Here is a 22,899-nt window from a genome sequence, read left to right as displayed (position 1 = left end):
TTTAGAATAGGCATCCTACTCCGTTGTGCTTTGCACCCTTTCTCAGCAGCTACCCTGCTTCCCATCTTTTGTGATATCTGCCTGTCCTGCACAGACTCCTGAGCTTACTTTGCCCTCTGGTGATGCTTTCAGTGTTCATCTGTGCTTAGAGGAAAGAAGAAGTCCAACACAAATAAATGAATCACTCTTAAGACAGGACTATTCTACATATGCCCAAATCAGTTTAGAAATTTCTTTGCAATAAAGCACAATTGCATCCTATGTGGGGATGGGGGTGGTGGTTCAAAGGGTTCCATATATATGCAAAAATGGAAAAACCTTGGTTTTTGAATGTAATCCATTCCAGAAGTCCATTCAACTTACAAAATGTTTGAAAATCAAGGCGCCACTTCCAATTGCCGCAGGCGCCCCAGAAACAATAGCCAACAACCGCATCAGACATTCAGCTTCCAAAAAATGTTTGAAAACCAGAACACTTACTTCCGGGTTTTCAGCATTTGGGAGCCGATTTGTTCATCAACTAAGCCTTTCAAGAACCAAGGTTCCACTGTACTCAAACCCTTGGAACTGTGTCCGCACAAACATCCTAGGGCTTCCAGGGAGGCCCCAGGATGCTCTCATGAGATCTCATGAGGCTGCTCAAGTTCCTGCAAGATCTGGAAAGAACTTCCCAGACCCAGCACGCAGAGACAGCCATGCTTCCATAGGAACTGGAGAGCTTAAAAGCTATTTTTGCACCAAGTTTTCTTGACACAAAATGAGCTTTAAAGCTCCCCTACTTGCTTGCCTTCAATCACGCATAGGAAAGCACACAAGATGCTATCTTACTGTATTTTAAAATACTTGTGATAGTGGGAGACCTCAGCCACTGCTTGACATTCCTATCTGCTGTGTTTTTATGGATGCATAGACATGCTACTGTGCATTAGTCAAACTCCACACAAAAAGAATATTGGGGTGTGTGCTTTTGGGGGGTAGTGTTAATTAATGCACACAACAAATGCATGGCAATATTTTGAGTGGGGTGGGGACACAAATGAACTCAGAGCTGCACAAATTACACTTGCACAGATACTCTGCAGCAAATCTGGAAATCAAATGTAGAATTCCTGAAGTATCAATCCCACTTCAAAAACGGGGGAAGTTCATCAGGAACACCAAATGCTGGAGATCAGTTTGGATGAGAATTTCAGACACAACCCCAGTACTGTTTCACCAAACCACCATCAGGGGACTCTGTTCTTCTTTGAATTGAATGAATGCTGTCATTTAACAGAACATTTCCATTTCTTATTATGATGATCTTGTTGCTTTATATTTTATTAGCCCCAGCAGCAACTGTCTTTACAGTACAAAGCGAACAAGAACGGTTTCCAGGAGGAAACGCCTCTGTTTCCCAGGATATAAGATTACTTTAATGGGACACTCCCATACATGTCTATTCAGAAGCAAGTCCCATTGAGCTCCATGAGGCCGACTCTTACAAAACTAGGTATAGGATTCTTTTAAAAACAAACCAAGATTATGGGTGGTGAAATATACTCAGAGTCGAGAGTGGATTTCATGTTCTTTATTCAGCTCTTAGTGCTGAGGAGGAATGGAAGTTCCCCCAGAATATCTGCTTTATATACGTTATTTACACAATGGACCCCACATGATTGGCTAATTCCGGGATTCACCTGTAGGCCAATCAGGTTGCGGATTCACTTCCACCTGGAGCTGGATTGGGTGGCTCCTGTGGACCAATCAGACTGCTGCATTCTGGACCCTATTGTTCCAGGACCAATCAGACTGCTGCATTCTGAATCCTATTGTTCTAGGACCAATCAGACTGCTGCATTCTGCATCCTATTGTTCTAGGACCAATCAGAATGCTGCATTCTGGACCCTATTGTTCCAGGACCAATCAGACTGCTGCATTCTAAATCCTATTGTTCTAGGACCAATCAGACTCCTGCCTTTTGGTTCCTATTCAACTCAGTACATAACAGGTGGACTCCATGAGGTCCTACATTTTGCTTATACATATATATAGGGACATGCCCCCCCCCCAAAAAACCCCTGAAAAATAATAAATGGTAGGTTTTTGATTATTTGGGGTATTGAGGGGAAGACTGGAGGCCAGTTGAGGCTAAGCTTCCTTTCCAAGCCAGGGCCACACCTGGGATACACACATTAGCATGACAAAAGGTTTTGATGGCCCATCTAAGGGGGAATTTTGGACCTGGGCAGACAGAGGTTGCCAAGCTAATGAGGTGTATGTGAGAGGTTACAGGAAAAGAGTGTTTTTAGCAAGGTGTGCTGGGAAGAAGGAGAGAAAAATAAACTTTCAGCACCCAGGCTTCTAAGAGACATAAAAAAGGTGGTTATTCCAATTAATGTCTTTTTGGGGCAGCCAGATGGTGAGATCAAGTATCATATACATACACAGACCAGAAGAAGCAAGAGATCACCCAATAATTCTCTGGAAAACTGTACACATTTTCACAATGGTGCTGTAATGATCCATCTTCACGAAATACTTCAGACACTTAACTGCAAAATTAGCCGAGTTTTTTTTCCTCCACTTCTGAGGGCAATGGGTATATTTCAGTCACATTTTGGTATCACGTTATGCATTTCCTGTACCCGTTAACCTGCTGCCTGCAGGGCAATCTGTAAAAATTAACTGCCTCCTTCCATGTTTAGGAGTAATAAAAGAAATTTTGAAAAACATGTCATTAACTGGAATCCAACAGAGCTCTTGTGTTCTTATGGAAGGGAAAGATGGAAAGACTGCATTTATTCTGGACTCCCCCCCCCCCCATTTTTTAAATACTATATCACCTTTTCTTTTGGAAAGATGTATTTAAAAAATAAATATATGATTAAAAATAAAGCCAGGAATTTTAGCAGGGGAAGCTTGTCATTTAATGGCGCAGGTGCAGAGAATAAGTTGCACCTGCTTAAAGGTATATGAGTTATCGGTTCCTTAGCAAATCAGGTCATCTTCTTCCCATTGCCCACCCGCACTCCTCCTCCTGCTGTTTAGCACACCTTAGAAAAGCAGAGGTTGGAGCCTGTTACGGAAATTACCGGGGGGGGGGGGCACAAGTTAAATATTACAAATATTATGCCTGAATGTATCCTTTCAACTTGACAGCTCATGGAAGTTACCAAGCTTAAAAAATAATATAAAATCATCTCCTTTCCCAGTTTCCTCCATTCCAAAGCTATTTCCCCCTTGAAATAGGACTCCAGGAAGTTCTCAGAGTCGACAATTGCTGGGCTCATTGTTAGCCAAAGGAAGCCAAATCTCATCACCTGACTCGCCTCAGGCTCCAGACATGCCAAGGAACTTCTATTGTACTTTTGGGTGGTGGGTACTTAAGATATATTTGTCTATGCTAATCTTATACCTGAGTCTTGCCCTGCCATGTCTGCTTATGCTAATCTTGTACCAAGGACTTGTCTGGACATGTTTGCCAAGGTTAACTCCTCCCCTTTTGTGACATGTCAGTGATGTAGCAATGATATACCAATGATCCTGTACGAACTGTATTCTGGGATATGGTGGGAAAGTTTTAAAAGTCTTTGTCACCCCATCCTCGGGGTTCAAATTTGCTCTTTGAACCTATTGCGCAATAAACTTTGGTCTACAGCTATTTGCTCCCGTTGGCTGGACTCCTTAATTATTCCGCAGGGACCCGCGGGCTCTGCCCGACGAGCTGGGTGACTGAGCAGCCTCACACCTAGATTTTTCCATAACAGAGCCCCACATGTTTTATGTATGTTTGACTAGTGAGCAGGGATCTCTGCCCACTGGAAACAGACCTGTTAATGAGAATTCACACAGGGGAGTCACTGTGGATGAAGAAAGGTTAACTAAGGCAGCAAATCCTATGCACACTTAACTGAGAGTAAGCCCTACCGAACACACTTACTTCTGAGTAAACATGCATATAGAATCTGGCTGGAAAGGCTGTAATCCAAGTGTGGGAAACATTTGGCCCTCCAGATGTTGCTGAAATTCAGCTCCCATCAGCTTTGGACATTGACTATTCTTGCTGGGTTTGCTGGGAATTGTAGTTCATCAACATCTGGATGGCCACAGGTTCCCCCAAGCCTTCTGTGATCTAACACAGAGTAGAGCATCCTCAACCCTGAAAGGCTACTCAAAAACCAACTCAGAAACCAAAGGGTGCTCATCAATGGTTCCTCTTCATCCTGGAGAAGAGTGACTAGTTGGGTACCACAGGGTTCCATCTTGGGCCCGGTCTTATTCAACATCTTTATCAACGACTTGAATGATGGACTCAAGGGCATCCTGATCAAATTTGCAGATGACACCAAACTGAGAGGGGTGGCTAACACCCCAGAGGACAGGATCACACTTCAAAATGCCCTTGACAGATTAGAGAACTGGGCCAAAACAAACAAGATGAATTTTAACAGGGAGAAATGTAAAGTATTGCATTTGGGCAAAAAAAATGAGAGGCACAAATACAAGATGGGTGACACCTGGCTTGAGAGCAGTACATGTGAAAAGGATCTAGGAGTCTTGGTTGACCACAAACTTGACATGAGCCAACAGTGTGATGCAGCAGCTAAAAAAGTCAATGCAAATCTGGGCTGCATCAATAGGAGTATAGCATCTAGATCAAGGGAAGTAATAGTGCCACTGTATTCTGCTCTGGTCAGACCTCACCTGGAGTACTGTGTCCAGTTCTGGGCACCACAGTTCAAGAAGGACACTGACAAACTGGAACGTGTCCAGAGGAGGGCAACCAAAATGGTCAAAGGCCTGGAAACGATGCCTTATGAAGAACGGCTAAGGGAGCTGGGCATGTTTAGCCTGGAGAAGAGGAGGTTAAGGGGTGATATGATAGCCATGTTCAAATATATAAAAGGATGTCACATAGAGGAGGGAGAAAGGTTGTTTTCTGCTGCTCCAGAGAAGCGGACACGGAGCAATGGATCTAAACTACAAGAAAGAAGATTCCACCTAAACATTAGGAAGAACTTCCTGACAGTGAGAGCTGTTCGACAGTGGAATTTGCTGCCAAGGAGTGTGGTGGAGTCTCCTTCTTTGGAGGTCTTTAAGCAGAGGCTTGACAACCATATGTCAGGAGTGCTCTGATGGTGTTTCCTGCTTGGCAGGGGGTTGGACTCGATGGCCCTTGTGGTCTTTTCCAACTCTAGGATTCTATGATTCTTCTATGATTCATTGAGTTCAACGGGTTTGTAGAGAAGCGCAGCCTAAACCACAGATTTTAGGGGTTGAGCTGCAGAAAATAAAGGCATTTTTTAAAATGCATATTTGCCGGGGAGCCCTATTAAGCTCAGTTGCACTTGCTTAAAACAGTGTTTGGTATAATGCAAAGCTTAGGACTGTTTTGTAAGCAGGGGAGGGTGGAGGGTTTTAAAAAAGAAGCAAACTTCTTGGCAGTGACCCTGTCACTGAAAGGGGAGCTTAAGACAAAACAGATGAGCCCTCAGATAGATCAGACCAAAGTTCCTCCAGGCTGTGCCAAAGAAGGATAGAACATTTTTTATGTATGCAACAACAGCAGCAAGAATACTCATCGCGAAGTACTGGAAGACACAAGATTTACCCACCCGGGAAGAATGGCAGATGAAGTTGATGGACTATATGGAACTGGCAGAAATGACTGGCAGAATCCGAGACCAGGGAGAAGAGTCGGTGGAAAAAGTTTTCCACGACTGGAAAAAGTTTAAAGATTATTTACGGAAATACTGTAAAATTAATGAATGCTAGAAAAATGTTGGAATGAAGTTATATGGCTTTAGTAGAAATGTTATAAGGAATTAAGTATAAATAGATTAATAGAGTATTAAAGGAACAAATAAGGTTAGAATGTGCTACGATAATTATAGGATAGAAAACAGAGGAAGATGGAAAGGAATTGCTGAAACAATTAACAGAAGTGGAATACAAAAAGGGAGGTGGGGGGGGGCTCATCTGTTTTGTCTTAAGCTCCCCTTTCAGTGACAGGGTCCCCTTTCAGTGACAAGGGAGGTGTGAGGAGGTCGCAGAAATAAGTGAATGAAAGATAAGATATTGAAATTATTTGATGTGTTTTAAACTGTTTTTGTTTTGTTTTGTTTAATGTGTTAGTGTTATGTAGTGTTTTTGTATTGTATTGTATTGTTCTTCTTTTTGTAGTGTTTAAATTGTTGGAAAAGTAATAAATATTATTTTTTAAAAAAAACAAAGTTCCTCCAGGCTGAACACTGGTTTCCTTCAGTTGCCATCCTTATTCCAGATGCTTTTGGGATTCCCACAAGCAAGACATGAAGCGGGGATCCTTTCATTGTTGTCAGGGCCCGCGGCGGACCCCCAAACAGCATCCCTCCCCTCCCCACCAGGAATAATAATAATAATAATAATAATAATAATAATAATAATAATAATGGTTTGTTAATTTATATCCATTTAACCAACATCAACCCAACAAAAAACACACACCAGAGGAACCAAAATTAGAATTGTTTAAAATATTTTAAAGCCTTTTAACCAGTGGCCCCAAACCAAGAGTTGTTCCAGCAATGTCCCTTCAGCTTCCCAGGCATCTCTTTTAAGCAGCGTACAAAGTGGCTTCAATTCAGTGTGAAGGTAAGTACAAATATGCATCCATGAATACAAGGGTATGATACAAAAATGAAATTAAAACAACAGCAACAATGTAAATTAAAAAAAATATGTACTGTGTATTTTGGATCTATGGAGAACTATAAAGTTTTGTGTTTGTGTGTATATAAAAATGCAATACAGTACATGCATTCCAAATTCTAGCAAAATAGAATGGTGGATTTTTACTGCGGCCCTGTTGACATAAAAAATAAGTGAGTGGTAAGTCAAATTTATTTGATTTTTTAAAATATACCATGAAGAAATACCATTTTGAGTCACTATTTCCATGAGGGCTAAATAGCACACCTGTAGTCCAATGGCAGGAACGCAGGTGGCGCTGTGGGTTAAACCACAGAGCCTAGGACTTGCTGATCAGAAGGTTGGCGGTTCGAATCCCCGCGACGGGGTGAGCTCCCGTTGCTTGGTCCCAGCTCCTGCCAACCTAGCAGTTCAAAAGCACACCAAAAAGTGCAAGTAGATCAATAGGTACCGCTCTGGTGGGAAGGTAAACGGCGTTTCCGTGCTTCTCTGGTTCTCCAGAAGCGGCTTAGTCAGGCTGGCCACATGACCTGGAAGCTGCACACCAGCTCCCTTAGCCAATAAAGTGAGATGAGCGCTGCAACCCCAGAGTCGGCCATGACTGGACCTAATGGTCAGGGGTCCCTTTACCTTTACCTAGTCCAATGGCACACATTATTTCAGAAGTCTCTCCAGTGTTTGGGCAATGTCAATCTGGCTGCAATGAACAAGTGGCCAATTAATTGTTTAGCTTTTATTTTTGATTTGAACATCCAAGTGCTTTTAGCTTGCTTGGAAAAAGGGAAGCGAATGCTTCAGTAAATGGAAATAAGAGGGGAAGGGAACATCAGGAACAGCGGCGTGGGAAGAGAAAGATCGGTGTTGGGATCTGCAACCCCCGTCGCCTCTCCTGGCCTCAGGGGTGGGCCAGCCCTGCTTGTTATTCACCTGGACATAGAATCATAGAATTGTAAAGTTGGAAGGTACCACTTTCAGTGCAAGGATCTCAATATGTCCCCCATTCAGTGTGAAACCATACTGACCCTGCTTTGTTTTGGAAATGTACTAGCAGTTTCATTGCTGCACCACCAGGAGGGCACGGTACACTGGAGTTGCACATGGAAGCTCCACTCCAAGAGAGACCTGGCATCTATTAACCTGTGTTTGAGTCCCTCCCTTAAAGCCTTTGGGGCTGACCCCACCCCACATCCCGAAGGATTCAGTGAGAGGAGCGTGGCCCTTTAAAAAAAAAAAAGCTGCCTCCCAGTTGTGGACCACAGGTATGAAATTTATGGCTTGTAATGCCCTAAGAGAGAATATTATGAAAATGATGTACAGGTGGTACATGACCCCAGTCAAGCTTGCAAAATTTTATCATTTGCCCGATAATAAATGCTGGAAAAGTAAAGAAACTGAAGGTACATTCTTTCACCTTTGGTGGACGTGCCCAAGGATTAAGGCTTTCTGGGAGATGATCTATAGTGAAATGAAAAAAGTATTTAAATATACTTTCTTGAAGAAACCAGAGGCCTTTCTCCTGGGCATGGTCGGCCAGCTGGGGCCAAAGAAGGATAGAACTTTCTTTATGTAAGCTACAGCAGCAGCAAGAATACTCATCGCAAAGCATTGGAAGACACAAGACCTACCCACCTTGGAAGAATGGCAGATGCAAGTAATAGAATATATGGAGATGGCGGAAATGACTGGCAGAATTTGAGACCAGGGAGAAGAGTTGGTGGAAGAAGATTGGAAGAAATTTAAAATCTATCTACAGAAATACTGTAAAATTTTTGAATGTTAATGACGTTGAAATGAAATGAAGTGGTTCTAGTAATAAGGTCAAATAAGAATATGCAAGAATGGATTGATATTAGACGAAAAATTGAAGCTATAATATGTGAGGATAAATAATTAAGAGGGTATGAATTTGCTGAACCAATTTTTAAATGGAATACAAAAAAGGGAGGTGTGAGGAAGTCAGGAAAATAAGTAAATGAACGGTAAGAAATTAAAAAGAGGGATTTTTATTTTTTATTTTTCTTTCTATGTTAAATTTTGGTTTTTGTATTTTTCTTGTGATTTTTGTTTATTGCCCTGTAACTTTTTTTCTTGTAAAAATAAAAATTTAATAAAAATAATAAAAAAAAGCAAGCTGCCTCCCTACTGGACGCAACGCCCGCCGCGCGCACATCCGAACGCTCGCTCGCTCCGCTTCCTCCAATCCCCTTAGCTTAAGTCCTGACCAATTGCGGCTCCCGGAGAGCCGGCGTCGGCCAATCAGCGCCGGCGAGTGACGCCGGCCAAGATGGCGGCGCCGTGAGTTTTGGGCGCGCTTGGCGGGGGGGAATCGCTGCCGCCGCCGCCGCCGCGGGGATCTTATATGGCGGCTAAGCGGCGGAAGGCGGCGGCCAGAGCGGAAGGGGAGGATATTCGCCTCCGGAGCCCCGTGAAGCGGAGCAGCAGCAGGCGGCGGAGACCCGCCGAGGATGGAGAGAGTCCCCGCGGGCAGCGCGGCTCCTCCGAGGGTGAGGCTCCGTGGGGGGACGAGAGCCCCTTGTCCCCGCGGGTCCCCCGAGGCACCGACCTCCTCGGCGTCGCCTCCGCGCCCTCACAAAACGGCAGCCGCCCTTGGCTGAGCGGGAGTTTACTCCCGAGTAAGCAGCACGTAGGCAGAGCATCCCCCGGAAAGGGTCTCTTACTGTTTCTCTGCCAAAGGTCCCGGTCCCATCCTGGCTCGTGCATTCCTCACGGGCTGGAGGGGAAATAATATTAGCCCCCTTGTATAACTCGGGGGGGGGGGATAGCCGTGTGTGGTGTTTAAGGCGAAAGCCAGTAAGGGGCTTGTGTCTTAAAAGACTTCCCTACATATATATGTGTGTGGGTATGTAAGTATACATACATACATACATACATACATACATACACATTATATATATATATAGATATAGATATAGATATAGATATAGATATAGATATAGATATAGATATAGATATAGATATATATAGTATGCACAGTCATACCTCGAGTTGAACGTGCTTCGGGTTGAGCGCGTTCGAGTTGCGCTCCGCGGCAACCCGGAAGTAACGGAGCGTGTTACACTGCATGCGCAGACGCTCAAAATGACGTCACACGCATGCATGGAAGTGGCGAAACGCGGCATGCGCAGACACACCATTGCGTCTTGTGTTCTGTTCGGGATGTGAACAGGGCTCCAGAACGGATCCCGTTCACATCCCAAGGTACCACTGTATATATATATATACACAGCCCCCCCATAAATATATATATATATACACACACACACAGGCACCCACCCATCCACACGTGTGTGTGTGTGTATATATATATATATATATATATATATACACACACACACACACACACACACATACACCCATAGCCACACCCACCCACACATATACACCCACCCACACATATGTACACCCACACTCACTCACTCTCGGGGCAGTTCACAGAACAAATTCACTACGACACCTGCTAGCCTACACCAGCCAGGTGCCCTCCAGATGTTTTGGATTATACAAGGCCCCCGGTTTGCTTGCTGGTTGTAACGGAAATAGGAGCCTGAAGCCAATAGAGATCACCTGGTTGGGAAAGGCTGGTCTGTGCTGCAGTGGTTTTGTAAGTCTTTTAAGAGGCCTCCGCACTCTTTGCCTGTTAATACGTAGAACCCATGCAGAAGAGCCTATGTGCCCGATTGAAAGAGTGCTTCCTGGCACCTAGAATAATAATAATAAAAATCTCATGCAAATGCTAAGGGACACTTGCAGATCAGTTTTAATTTGAAATTCATAGTTGCTTGTTGCTGCCCTCGATTGAAAGGTGCCCTTGGTTGTTAAAAACTGAAGCCAGTGCTGAAGAACAAAAGGTTATAAAAATAGGAGTTGCATATGTCCTTTGATATGCCGAACAACAACAACAAAAAGTTTATTAGGTGGTTTTTCCAAGACCCCCAGCAATTTTCAAGTGGTTCATGAAAAGCTTGAGAACCATTGTTTTAAAAAGCAAGCATTGCAATTTGCTACAGTAAGAGAGGAGAGAAAAGAGAAGAACAGCTGGAGTCATATTGATTGATTGTGGCAGCTGTGTTTGTATATTGCCCCCTCAGGTGCAATATTTGTCCATATTGCCATGGAGGTGGACACCAGTGTACTTGTCAATAAACTACTCCTCTCATCACAGAGCCTTACTCTGTGAATTATCTTCCAATAATGTTACTAGACCTGCAGGATAATTCACTGGTTTTATGTGAATAGATTGCAGCCCACTGTACAAATTTGCATATATTTTTGCCTCTGACCCAGCTTTCCACTGCCGTGTAGTCCTTGGAAAGCTGCCCTTCCTCGGGCCGAAAAAAGTCCATCCAGTCCCCACTGCCTGGTCTGCAATTTAGAATCATAGAATTGTAGAGCTGGAAGTGTAGTATTCCTGGACTTGGGCCTAGAAAGTTAACATCATCTTAGAATCTGGGCTGCACTTTTGTTCTTTCAGAATGGCAAATAGCTTCTGCAGTTATGTAGAGCTCCAGGGAAGCCAATGTGATTGGTCCTCAATCAAACATTTAGGATGGGGCAGAAGAAAACTGATTGAACCCTGCTGTAGCTCAGTGGTAGAACACCTGTGTTGCTGAGCAAGAGATCCCAGGTTCAGTCCCAGTATCTTCAGGCAGAGCTGGGAAAGACTTGTGTCTGAAACCCTGGAGAGCTGGCGCTCAGTGTAGTCAGTACTCGGCTAGATGGACCAGTGGTCTGACTTTAAGACAATTTCCTGTTTTGATAAATATTGCTTGTATTGGTAAATCTGCTCCAATCAGTTTCACATCTTGAACTGCTTTATTAGGATGCAGAAATCGCATGTAACAGTTTTGCTTATTTCTACAGAAGTGTTTTTGTTTGTGCATGTATTCACACAGAAACAAGTTCATATAAGACTCCGAAAAGAAAACTGCCTGCCAGTTCACGTTTGCCTATATTTAGTTCTCCTTCAAATGAAACTGATGTACAGCAAGAAATCTTCTGGGATCCTCAGTCACCAAGTGCATATAAGCTAGGTATCTACTTATTATCGTTCTTATTTCACGTCTGCCTTATTTATATCAGTATTTAATCACTTGGGAATATATGGTGAGAGAACTAAATGATCTAGTGCCAGTTTGTCTGAAGGGTCACCTGTTTCTGTATGCACTTGTCTAATCATTAAAAACTTCAGCCGTGGGCCTGCTGATGGCACCCCTAACTTCAGAGGGGAAGTGAGTAGCATCAAGGAGTTGGGCTATCTTTGTGCTGGTTCCCTGGTTGTAGAACTCACTCTGTAGTTTCTTTCACTAGGGTGCTATATGGCTGGTAAAGGTAAAGGGACCCCTGACCATTAGGTCCAGTCGTGACCGACTCTGGGGTTGCAGCGCCCATCTCGCTTTACTGGCCGAGGGAGCCGACGTACAGCTTCCAGGTTATGTGGCCAGCATGACAAAGCCGCTTCTGGCGAACCAGAGCAGTGCACGGAAACGCCGTTTACCTTACTGCCGGAGCGGTACCTATTTATTTACTTGCACTTTGACGTGCTTTCGAACTGCTAGGTTGGCAGGAGCAGGGACTGAGCAACGGGAGCTCACCCCCGTTGCGAGGATTCGAACCGCCAACCTGATCGGCACGTCCTAGGCTCTGTGGTTTCTGGGTGCTAATTAAAAATAAAGAAAACATGTCTCTTTCCCTCTTCAAGTATCTAGATTCTTACTTATAGTGATTAGCAGTTGCTAGAAAGGTTTTTGTTTTGTTTTTCAGGCAATGGACAAAAGAAGCAGTTGGTTAGTGGGCATATGGTTGAGATTTCAGAAATTGTTAATCGGATTGCTCCCCATGTAAGTATTACTTCCTAAGGTAAAGCTGCATAGTCCCAACCCATTTTCTTTCTTTTGCAGAAACAGCCTTCATTGTGAAAGGAGTTTCTTCTTGAGAAATTCTAATGTCTGTATAGTTAGAAAGGAAACTTGGATAAAAGTAAACCATATCTACAAAAATCAAGTAGTGTAGAGTTAACTGATGTTATCGTTAACAGCATGTAGCTTTTCACTTTAGGAGATATAAGTGAGACCTGCAACCAGTGGCGTAGCGTGGGTTGTCAGCACCGGGGGCAAGGCAAGTAATTTGCGCCCCCTAACCCGTGGATTTGCGCCCCCTAACCCTAACCCCCAGATGTTGCGCCCGGTGCGGCCGGCCCCCCCTGCACCCCCCACGCTACACCACTGCCTGCAACCAACCATTGCAGTGCTTTCTCTTTCTTAACAAGGAGGACTCTTTGTTTGGAGTTCTAGCCAGCTATTCCCTCAAAACGGGTCATTAACAATCAGCGTTCTGTGGTTACTGCTCATGCTTGGTTCTCAATTGGGCTTGTGATGCGGGGTGCCCTCTTTGGTTTGCTTTTTCATCTTTGTTTTTCCCCAAAGCATAGTGTTTCTTTAACCCTGTCAGCAGCCACAACCCGACTTAATACTTAAAGGGAGTGGGTTGTATCCAGCATTGGTCATAGTCAGAATAAAGCCATTGGAATTAATGGAAATCGCTAACTTGGATCCATTAATTTCACTGGGTTTACTCTGAGTAGAACTTCATAGGATACAACCCAATAGTACCAGCAGACTACAAGGAAAGAGTTCCGGGGCCATGAAACATGACTGCCCTCTCTTCAAACTCAAATCTGCCTAATTACCCAGAGCAAGACTACAAGGCAAGCAGAGGATGCTGTTCCATCTCCTCACTCTTGTCATTCCTTGCATGCTCATAGAAACGGGACATGAACAGGCAGTAACAGCAAGGAGGAGAAGGACCAGAAGGCTCCAGAGAGTGGCACCAAGCCCTCTGCAGCGTTGTAGACCTTGGCATCAGTGCCTACTCACTGCACTTTGTGCTCAAGAACTGATGGCGTTCTCTTCCTTCTCTTCTACCCCAGTTTCAACCTGAAGTATAACAGTATTTTTTCCCCAAATTGGCTCCTAAGTTGTGCAGCATCCTCCATAGAGAACCCATCTCTATTTGGATACAATAAAGGAACTGGAGGCCCCTCGACTGTCCTCGGTCCGGTATTGGACCACTTTGACCGAATATCTCCAGCCGATGTGGACAGACTCCTCCGAGCTGGAAAGCCCACCACCTGTCCTCTTGACCCGTGCCCGTCATGGCTGATTAGAGCGTGTCCAGACGAGGTGCGGGCCCCCCTGGGGGATATCATCAATTTGTCCCTTGGCACCGGGATATTCCCAGGGGAACTGAAGGAGGCAGTGGTGCGTCCGCTCTTAAAGAAAACATCATTAGATCCCTTAGATCTATCCAATTACCGCCCGGTGTCGAATCTTCCATTCCTGGGTAAGGTGATTGAGAGAGCGGTTGCTGAACAGCTTGGTAGGTTTCTGGATGAAACATCTGCTCTGGATCCATTCCAGTCCGGCTTCCGCGCTGGCCATGGGACCGAGACGGCTCTGGTCGCCCTAACAGATGATCTCCGCAGGCAGCTGGATCGAGGTGGGTCGGGGCTGCTGATTCTTCTAGATCTGTCAGCAGCCTTCGACATGGTCGATCACGAACTCCTGGACCACCGCCTTGCCGACGTGGGGATCCAGGGCACAGTCCTTCAATGGCTGCGCTCGTTTCTCTCTGGTCGGGGACAGAGGGTGGCGCTTGGGGGGGAATTGTCATCGCGCCACTCCTTGGTGTGTGGAGTGCCTCAGGGTGCGATTCTCTCCCCGATGCTTTTTAACATCTTTATGCGCCCCCTCGCCCAGCTTGTCCGGAGTTTTGGGCTGGGCTGCCATCAGTATGCTGATGACACCCAACTCTATCTGTTGATGGATGGCCATCCTGACTCGGCCCCGGACACACTGGCGAGATGCCTGGAAGCTGTGGCTGGATGGTTATGTGGGAGCCGGTTGAAGTTAAATCCTTCGAAGACAGAGGTCCTCTGGCTGGGCCGGGACGATATGGGATTGAGGGGGCAACTCCCATCTCTTGCGGGGGTGCAATTAGTGCCAGCACCGTCCGTTAAGAGTTTGGGTGTAATCTTCGATACCTCCCTCTCTATGGAGGCGCAGATTACAGCTATAACAAAGGCGGCATTTTTTCATCTCCGCCAAGCTAAGCAGTTGGCCCCTTATCTCTCTCGCCCTGACCTAGCCACCGTGATCCATGCGACGGTCACCTCCAGACTGGATTATTGTAACTCGCTCTACGTGGGGCTGCCCCTGAGACTGACCCAGAAACTCCAGCGGGTGCAGAATGCTGCGGCGAGACTCCTTATGGGGTCTTCGCTGCAAGATCACATTCATCCAGTACTATACCAGCTGCACTGGCTCCCGGTGGAGTACAGGATCAGGTTTAAGGTGCTGGTTTTAACCTTTAAAGCCCTATACGGCCTAGGACCCTCGTACCTACGGGACCGCCTCTCCTGGTATGCCCCACAGAGAAACCTACGGTCTGCAAATAATAACATCCTCAAGGTCCCAGGCCTCAGAGAGGTTAGGCTGGCCTCAACTAGAGCCAGGGCCTTTTCGGCTGCGGCTCCAATCTGGTGGAACGCTCTGTCACAAGAGACTAGGGCCCTGCAGGACCTGACATCTTTCCGCAGGGCCTGCAAGACAGAGTTGTTCCACCAGGCCTTTGGTCAGGGCGCAGCCTGACTCCCTCCTCTGGCAACCTGCACAGAATATTGCTTAATTGGTTGCCACTAATTTAATTTGATTTTAATTTTTATAATGAATATTTTGAATGTGTGATATTATTTGATTATTTGATTATTTGATTATTGTTAGCCGCCCTGAGCCCGGCTTCGGCTGGGGAGGGCGGGATATAAATAAAATTTATTATTATTATTATTATTATTATCTGTCCACGTCATTGCTTGGTTTTCAGCTGGCAGCGGGGATGTGCCTTTTTAAGGAGGATTTTGGAGTGGGGTAGTTAAATCTCTGTTCTATGGACATACTCTGCAGTCATTTTGAAATTTTGCCCTTGGTATTTTTCTGTTGTTGGCTGTGTCTCTTGGACTAGGATATAATTTAGAGGGTTTTGTTGGGGGTGGTTGTTGCTGTTGTCAATATTAAGTTTTGTATCTTTATTTTAGATCTTATTATGATTTAAGTGGAAATTGTTTAATTTAGTTGTGTACTTTGGATGTTTTGATTATTTGTGACTACTTTTGTTATGTTTATAACTATGCAATTTTTTTCCAAGTAAGCCACCTTGAGTGTGGTTTGAGCTATGAAAAGAAGGCATACAAATAAAATTAAGTTTGTATTAACGGTATTGGTGGTAATGCCTGGATTATGTTAATAGTATTGTTATTATTACTACTACTGTTACTATTGCTACTTTTTGATGAGAAAAGCAGAATATGAATGTTGTAATAAATAAATAAATAAATAAATAAACGCTTTAAAAATAGTTTTGAAAGCTGGTACAATTGATTGATGCTCATGTTTAATAACATCCAGGATGTTCACATATTTGATTCTTACTGTTCAGGATGAAAAACCTGCCTGCTCTGAAGGATCTCTTCTTGGGTTTTGGATTGGTGATGATGCAATTCCATGTACTCCTGGAATGCCAAAAGTACGATGTAGAACAAAAGTAAATGGTGCAAGGTGTGTTTTATTCCAAAATGAATGATTTCAGAATGGTAATTAAATCCACGAAACTTGTAGATATTGTAACCTAAAAGAGATTGATTTCCCTCTTCACAATGGTAGCTCCATGATTATGAAACACTCTGCTGGTGAAGATCTACTGCCCTTCCTCTATATCTGCTATTAGACTGCAATGCAGTACATGCTTAGTTAGGAGTAAGTCACACTGAACTTTATTGAACTTCAAGCTGTTGGACAGTTAGTGAAACCTTATAGTTTGAGTCCATTTTTAAGATAGAATGTAGGCTTGAAATTAACTTCTGTTGGCTTTTAATTGTCGTTTCTGTCTTATTTTAATTAATTTCATTTGATTATCTGATACTGTGGTTTTAGGTTGTTTGATGGTGATTTGTTGATTGATTTCATTTTGTAATCCCGTGGTTTTATTTGTAAGCTGCTTTGAATACCCTTAGAAAAGTGGGGTAAAATAATGAACTGAAGCGTAAAAAAAATGTGCCTCATTTGAGTTACACTGTATGTTTTCTAATAGCTATAAAACAAGTAAGCCATTTCAAAATCCATTGTGTTCCTAATGCATTTTCACCTTCTGCTCATTCTCCTAGAGGACTTCAGTTGAGAAACAGAGAAGAAGAGCTTATGAAGTTGGCAAAGCAATTTGATAAAAGCATGACTGATGCAATCCAGGATCAAAGTGCTCCATGCCAGAATAGCCACATTTTATCAGAGGCAATGATATCAGTTGAACAGCAAGATGAAGCACAGATGGAAAATCAGCAGCACTTCCTTGGAGAGCATCCCCAAACTGATGATGTCTTGCCCTTTGGAGAAGTTAAGAAGAGTGACGGGACAGTTGAGCACTGTGAAAACAGCAGCCAGAAGTCCATAGATCTTGATGTTGAAGGAGCACTCAATGCTCTCTTTGATGGCCCTACCCAGCAATGTAGTGGTCAGCTGAGCGAAGGCCTGTCCGATTGCTCATTGAACGATAGTTTGCTGGAGGAAGGGTGCCTCCCAGTTGAATTCACAGCTGCTACTGAATCTGTGATTGAAGATGCACATCAGAGACAAGATTCATCACCTGCTACGAGATCTATGGAACACTTGCCTGCTAAAAAAGCTAAAATGGCTTCTGAACAAACGGTTCCAAGTGCAGTCTCTTCTGAGATAGAATCTGTTGTTTCAAATAAGCTTGATGGGATTGTGGGTGATGATTTTGATGACTGGGGTGCTGATTTGCTGCCAGATGATTCATTTCTAATGCAAATTACTCAGAACCCTGAAGTGATCAATGTTCCACAAAATACTTTAGCTCATACTTCTAATGAAACCAGTGAAACAAAGGAAGGAACTATAGATTCTGAGAAACCTTACGGTGCCCATTGTGCAGTTTTAAATTCCTCTAACAGTGTTCCAGCATCACATGCTGTGGAAAAGCAAAGTGTTAAGATAGGAAAGACAATGGGTGTGCTGTATGACGAATGTAATTTAAAACCCAATAAACTAAACTCTGTTTCTAAAAGTCAAAACAAAATTTCTGCTTCAGTGAAACCTGAAAAGGAGAGTATATGGGAAGGCTTTACTCAACTAAAATCTGCCACTGGCACCAGTTCTTCTGGAAAAAAAGCTGCTTTTTCAGTACATTCTGATGCCCCTGTATTACGGACTGAAAAATACAGAAATGGTATGCACAGTATATGCCATCAGTCATCTACGGTTTCTGCCAATACAAGGCCTCACGACCTAAGGAAAGTGGCTAAGCAAGCCAGCACAGGTCATCTAAAGCAGATGGAAGTGACAAAGAGGAATGTGTTTTCATTTGATGATTGGAACGAGCCTAGGTTCTCGGATCAAGTTTTAGAATTGTTTTGTGATTCCGATAGTCTTTGGGGCACAAGTTGTGATGGTGCTGATGACGACGACTTGCTTTATCAAGTCTGTGGGGATGTAGAAAAAACGAGTCTGAGCCAAGTTGCGGTGAAAGAGAATGAAAAAGCTAAATTGGTGATAGGAAATGCTTCCAGGTTAGAGGTTGGTTCTTGCCTCTCAGGACCCACGCAAGAACTTTCTAACGTCCCACAGCCTCAAAAGAGCCGTATGGGTAGGAAAACCTTCTCGTTCCATGCTCCTGCTACAGCTACAACACCACATATGAACAAGAGCTGCTCAGATAATTCTGACAAGCACAAATGGGCACAGTGTAACATGGACAGCATAAACAGTATTCCAGAGAAACTCAATAGGTCAAGTTCAGTGCCTGGAGACTGTTTCACTTCTGTAACTGACTCAACTACTCTCTCAAATATGTGTCTGAGTGTTAATAATATACGGTGGCAGAAGGACCTGTGCCATGTAAGCAAAGTACAAAATAGTGGCAGTATTAATCAAGTGCCAGCTGAGAAATCAAAGTATGGGTTCAGGAAGAGCTATAGTTCCCAAGACCTAGGAATGGACCATAAAAATGTAAATGCAGGCAACCTTTCAAGAACAAATGTAGCATTGGGGGAAAGCAAGAACCCACCAAACGTCCTGCTGCAGACAGTGAAGAACCTGAACACAAAGCCAGTCTTTAAGAGGCACCTCTCTGAGTGTTTCTCCCAGTCTGAAACAGGTAGGTTTTCAGAATAGCAAGCTGACTGTTAATTTAGACTTCATTTTAAGCATAAATGACTGGAAAGGTTTTCAGGGTCAGCCGATGTCTTTTTAGGCAGTCCTGAAAAACAAGATCTCAAAATTATTTCCTTATTCCCTTGCTCACGTGTCGACACCTGATATCCATCAAAGGAACGTAAGATTTCTGAAATTCCTTGGTTTTTTGAAGCTCAGTGGCTTGGTTCACGCGAAACATTGAGCCAACTATGGTTTGTTTGTATATCCAAACCTACTCCTGGCAACTTAACCGTGGTTTATTTCTAGATGACAGATCAGAATATGAAGCAGTAGTTTAAGTTGGTCCAGACCTGCTCTCCTGACTTAATCCTGTGTTGTTTCAGAGCCATACCCTTGCTATTTCCCCAGCTACAGAAATGCAAGTTAAATAATAAAATCAACATCTGGTGAAATACACCATGGTTACATTGCTGGACTTGGAACACCTATCCTGGTTTGTTCAGTAAACCATGGCTTAGTATTTTGAGTGAATGCAGTTTGTTAGAATGGAGAGTTCTTAGGAAATGGTAGGATGGAAAGCAATAAAATAAGCAGGGAACTCTAGAAAGGGGAAGGCCGGGGGCTAAATTATTATTATTTTTTTATTGAACACCGAGTCTGTGGAGATTTTTCATCTGCTCTTGGGAGTTTTTTGCATTCTGCAATGCTTCATGCTGTTTTAGTTAAGGTTGTATCATAACAGTAGTATTGCCCAGCGGTGGAATGCTTATGAGTACAGTGCAATCTCTCTTTTTGTAGTATTTGTTAATCACTATCAATTAAAATACCTAGAAGAAATGTCACCGGAGATGTTTTTGTAACACGTAAATGGTGGCTTTAAAAATAATAATATTATTTGCCAAATTCAGATTACCGTATTTTTTGCTCTGTAAGACTCACTTTTTGCCTCCTAAAAAGTAAGGGGAAATGTGTGTGCATCTTATGGAGCGAATGCAGGCTGTGCAGCTATCCCAGAACCCAGAACAGCAAGAGGGATTGCTGCTTTCACTGCGCAGTGATCCCTCTTGCTGTTCTGGCTTCTGAGATTCAGAATATTTTTTTTCTTGTTTTCCTCCTCCAAAAACTAGGTGCGTCTTGTGGTCTGGTGTGTCTTATAGGGCGAAAAATACGGTATTTTAATAACAAGCATTGTTCTAGAAGAGGAAGATGCGAGCCATCGAGAGAGAGGTAGACTAACAGGGCCTACAGGTTTTTGCCCTTGAGGCTACTAGAAGCCCATTTTAGTTCCTGAACCTGGATTAGACACTCCTAGACATAAGCACTTTGGATTAGTTTTTGTGCAATTGCATAGATCAGAAATTGTGCAAAAACTGCTTGTTTGCATAGATCTTGATCTGCATGTTTGCTGAGGAAGCCACACTGTAGTAGCTTTTAGGCACAGAAGCCTCACCTTCTGGAAATGGAGGCCTTTTTTCAGTCACTTCCTGTTTTGAAAACCAAACACATTTTATTAACCATGTGGGTTAGAAACTTACCATAGAATTGTAGAGTTGGAAGGGACCACAAGGGTCATCTAGTCCAACCCCCTGCAATGCAGGAATCTTTCACCCAACATGTGACTCAAACCCATGTCACTTAGCTCAATCGGTGGAGCATAAGATTTTAATCTTAACTTTCTTTTCTTTGAAAATGAAAGCTGAGATTGTTAAGTCTCTCCCTCATTGGTGTGTTACAAACTAGCAGACAGATAAAACTACCTTGTCTGTTAGACATTAAAGGCCTAGCAGCGCACAGGGAACAAAATTTAGAATAATGCAACAGGCTTAATGTACTATTGTGGTTACAGGTAGGTAGCCGTGTTGGCCTGCCATAGTCGAAACAAAATAAAAAAAAAAATCTTTCCAGTAGCACCTAAGAGACCAACTAAGTTTGTTATTGGTATGAGCTTTTGTGTGCATGCACACTTCTTCAGAAATACTGAAACAGAAGTCACCACACCTTTATACAGTGGTACCTCGGGTTACCTACGCTTCAGGTTACACACTCCGCTAACCCAGAAATAGTGCTTCAGGTTAAGAACTTTGCTTCAGGATAAGAACAGAAATTGGGCTCCGGCGGTGCAGTGGCAGCGGGAGGCCCCATTAGCTAAAGTGGTGCTTCAGGTTAAGAACAGTTTTAGGTTAAGAACGGACCTCCAGAATGAATGAAGTACTTAACCCGAGGTACCACTGTATATAGTGAGAGGGTAGGGGGGGTATTACTCAGGTTTACGTCAACAGGTTTACCACACCTATCAGCCAATCACCCATTCCCATCACCCTTCTGAATAATACCCCTCCCCACCCTCTCACTATATATAAGGCTCTAAGGCGCTACTGGAAGGAATTTTTGTACTATTGTGGGTTACTGATGCAAATAAATGTTTTGCTAGGTTATCATGTCCCAGTCTTGCAACTTCTGGTTATTTCTTCTCCCCCATCAACCTTTGTTATATTTATTTAAAACTCACATTATACGTGATCCATACTTTGGTAAAACCCAGAAAAGTTTCTCTTCCCAATTTTCACTATTCCCTTTTCTGGTATTGGACAGTACCTTGGATTCCGATTCCTAATCATTCAATTGGTAGAGCATGAGAATTAATATCAGGGTCATGGTTTTGAGCCCCACATTGGGTGAAAGATTCCTTCATTGCAGAGGGTTAGACTAGATGGTCCTCATGATCCCTTCCAACTCTGTTTCTATGATTTATGATCTAATTGAAGAGCTGACTTACAAATGTATTAGAACCATCAACCTTCACTTTGCTCGATGGACATCGACGCAGCGGGTTTTGTATTTGTTGCATTAATGCATTGAAAGACAAGCCTTACTACCTTCAGATCATGACGCTTAATAATTTAGTTACTAATGCATGTCTACTTTTGCAGAACAGAAAAGCAGAAAGTGTTCTCAGGAAGAAATTGCTAGGAAAAAGCAAGAAGCTCTTGAACGGAGAAAATGGAAAATGCAGGCATTGCTCAAAAATACAGCACCTACCTGAGCTGGCAGATTTGGAAATGGAGGAGTTGGCAGAAGATGGGCAAGAAAAATAATCAAAGACACTAAGCAGACATTATTATTCTGTCCTTCTACCTATTTTTTTCACCTTGCTCTGTCTAGATTCTTAAACGAAATACCAATAACTGACAAGCAAGGAGCTGCTCTATTTTGTTTTGAGTTTTGAAACACTATTGTTTACATCTGTGAATGGTTTTTCTGGTACTCAGTTACTTTGCTTAACAAGAAGTTTGGCATCAACTGTGCCATGTCAAAGATGTGACAGTTTTTATCTGGGAATATGTGAAAAGTCCAGTGTCTCAAGGTATTTGAATTGAATAGCAATCTGGTTGCAAACCCTTTCCCAATACAAAGCAACTCCTATGCCATTTATTCCAGGGCTTTTGTTGGCATTGTTAGTGGCATGTGGCCATAGAATAAATGAAAAACTGCCATGTTTAGCCTAGACATCTATTCACAGCTCAAGACCATTTTTATTTTTGGGTTGCCACAGCAGTATAGGGGGAAGTGATTTTTTTATTTTGTGAACAGACAGTACAACGAATGAAAGTTTTCTAAGATTTATTTATCTTTGTAAATTACGTATACTTTGTAAAATGTGATTAAAAACGGCAACTGCTTCTATCACGTTGCTCTTTTCGGATCCATAAGTGGAAAATGCTTCATATAAAGAATCAGCATCATGCTCCCTGCCAGGAAGTTGTGCTACCTACATTATGTGGCGAGCTCCAGTAGATGAACTCTTACAGCCCAGCTGGGGAAATTATGGGCCTCCAGATGTTTTTGGACCACAACTCCCATCATCCCTGACCATTGGCCATGCTGCCTGGGGCTGATGGGAGTTGGAGCCCAAAATCTGGAGGCCCATAGCTTCCCTATATCGACAGCAAAGTCTGTTAGCAACAAAATGTTTTACAGCAGTAATAA

At 43.4% G+C, this 22,899-nt stretch overlaps 1 protein-coding gene across 1 annotated transcript; it reads left to right on the top strand.

Moving 5' to 3' along the window:
- Positions 1 to 8,944: 8,944 nt before the first annotated feature.
- On the top strand, positions 8,945 to 22,596 carry ETAA1 (ETAA1 activator of ATR kinase). Its single transcript, XM_081845568.1, has 6 exons — positions 8,945 to 9,177; positions 11,587 to 11,724; positions 12,455 to 12,531; positions 16,184 to 16,302; positions 16,908 to 18,913; positions 21,843 to 22,596. Exons 1-6 carry the CDS (start codon positions 9,033 to 9,035, stop codon positions 21,953 to 21,955), a joined length of 2,598 nt encoding a protein of 865 aa, XP_081701694.1. The 5' UTR covers positions 8,945 to 9,032; the 3' UTR covers positions 21,956 to 22,596.
- Positions 22,597 to 22,899: the final 303 nt, after the last annotated feature.

This window comes from Podarcis erhardii (genome assembly GCF_964252035.2).
Source record: "Podarcis erhardii genome assembly, chromosome: 2".
Classification (NCBI taxonomy): Eukaryota; Metazoa; Chordata; class Lepidosauria; order Squamata; family Lacertidae; genus Podarcis; species Podarcis erhardii.
Note: the sequence above shows the minus strand (reverse complement) of the source record. Positions and strands in the feature narration are given on the sequence as shown.

What these genes read in the sequence shown, in the direction of transcription:
- ETAA1 (XM_081845568.1), top strand. Translation starts at nt 9,033, where the DNA reads ATGGCGGCTAAGCGGCGGAAGGCGGCGGCCAGAGCGGAAGGGGAGGAT. An exon ending in TTAATCGGATTGCTCCCCAT is followed by an intron (nt 12,532 to 16,183) that starts GTAAGTATTACT and finishes CTTACTGTTCAG; the next exon opens with GATGAAAAACCTGCCTGCTC. An exon ending in ACAAAAGTAAATGGTGCAAG is followed by an intron (nt 16,303 to 16,907) that starts GTGTGTTTTATT and finishes TCATTCTCCTAG; the next exon opens with AGGACTTCAGTTGAGAAACA.